The following is a 1,609-nucleotide window of genomic DNA, read 5'->3' as shown; positions in this document are numbered from 1 at the left end:
CTTTCGTCTTGGAACAGGCATAAATTCTCATTTATTGGACTAAAACTTCGAAAGCACAAAAATGTGCCCAGTAACTCCCATACAACATATATCACAACAGATATATTGTAAATAAATATAATAGCTCTATAGATTTCTAAATAACACCAGTTTACTAAGCTTTCTGCAAATCTTTGTACCTTGATTTTTTATTGTCTATTTTGTTAACAAATACAATATAACATAAAGTATTTCATTTGTAAAGTTAATGTTATTTCAGTGCTTTAGTTATAGCTCAGTGGACACGTGACAATCGTACGATCTTACATACTTCCTGCACATATATATTTTGTTGTTGTAAAATCAATACTATTCTTTGAATAAAGTTAAAAATCTAACAGGTTATGGGCCCAGCAAGCCCAGAAGTAGCCCAGATAGCCCAAGGAATAGCCCAGAAATAGCTCAGCAATAGTACAGAAATAGTACAAGACCGTATTTATGGATAGTCAAACAGTAAAGTGGCTTGTATTCGATGGAACAGCCGAGAACTATCCGGCATGGAGCACAAATTTACTGCATATATGCAAACGAAAGGTTTGTACAAAGCTGTCATTGGGAGAGACGTCATACCTCAAGAGGTTACACAGTTAACAGTCGACGCTACAAGTGAGCAAAGGGCTGAATGGGAAACAAAAGTACGATAGAGAAATCAGCGATTTGATGAAATCAAGGAAAGAAACAACACGGTATGGTGTCATATTGCATTAGCTCTTGACAACCACAGACTTTTATACATACGACATGACTGCTTGTCGCCAGATGGTATCGGAGACGGTGCAAAAGCATGGCGTCTACTGCAACAAAGATTTTCTAACGTAGAAAAAGCAACTGTAGTAAGTTTAGTTCGACAAATATCTCGATTACAATTAGGTGAAAGTGAAAACTTATCCGAATACTTCATACGATCACAAGAATTAATGTCTCGACTCACTGAAGCCGGAGAAAATATATCCGAAACACTATTTAATGCTCTAGTCATTAATGGACTTCCAGAAAAATTTGAACACTTCGTGGTTCAAGAAAGTTTCAACCCAACAGCTAACTTCTCAAAACTGAGAACTCGACTACAGAATTACGAGGATAGCTGGATCCAAAGAAACCAAGGAGAATATAGCGCAAAAGCAATGCATTCTGGAAATGCATCAGGCAAAAACAAAGCCCCAATCAAGCAAAAAGGAACTTGTTATGTTTGTGGACTCCCTGGTCATTTTGCCAAGCAATGTAGTAAAAGAAGTTCAGCTTTCTGTTCAAAGTGCAAGAAAAAGGGACATCTATCAAGAGCATGTAGGAGTCAGAGTAAAACCGAAGAACCTTCAACAAGACGACCAAATTCATTCTCATCATCTCTCAATGCATGAACAGTGGCACTGGAATAAATAGTAACAGTAGAAGATTGAATTATATCATCATTGATACCGGTTGCACAGATCACATCATTACTAAAAAGGAACTATTCGACAACTTAAAACCTTGCAATACCAAAAATGTTAAAGATCCAAAGGGAAAACACCTATCGAATGTATTGGTGACGTACCAGTAAAGCTTCTATTGAAAGATGGAGAAGAAGTAG

General features: G+C 36.9%; 1 protein-coding gene across 1 annotated transcript; it reads left to right on the top strand.

Moving 5' to 3' along the window:
* Positions 1–536: 536 nt before the first annotated feature.
* Positions 537–1,397, top strand: LOC124457093. The gene is made up of 2 exons (XM_047007383.1): positions 537–645; positions 799–1,397. Exons 1-2 carry the CDS (start codon positions 537–539, stop codon positions 1,395–1,397), a joined length of 708 nt encoding a protein of 235 aa, XP_046863339.1.
* The last annotated feature ends 212 nt before the right edge of the window (positions 1,398–1,609 follow it).

The sequence above is a fragment of the Xenia sp. Carnegie-2017 genome, unplaced genomic scaffold (assembly GCF_021976095.1).
Source record: "Xenia sp. Carnegie-2017 unplaced genomic scaffold, XeniaSp_v1 HiC_scaffold_6, whole genome shotgun sequence".
Lineage (NCBI taxonomy): Eukaryota > Metazoa > Cnidaria > Anthozoa > Malacalcyonacea > Xeniidae > Xenia > Xenia sp. Carnegie-2017.
This window is presented reverse-complemented; position numbering and strand designations above follow the sequence as displayed.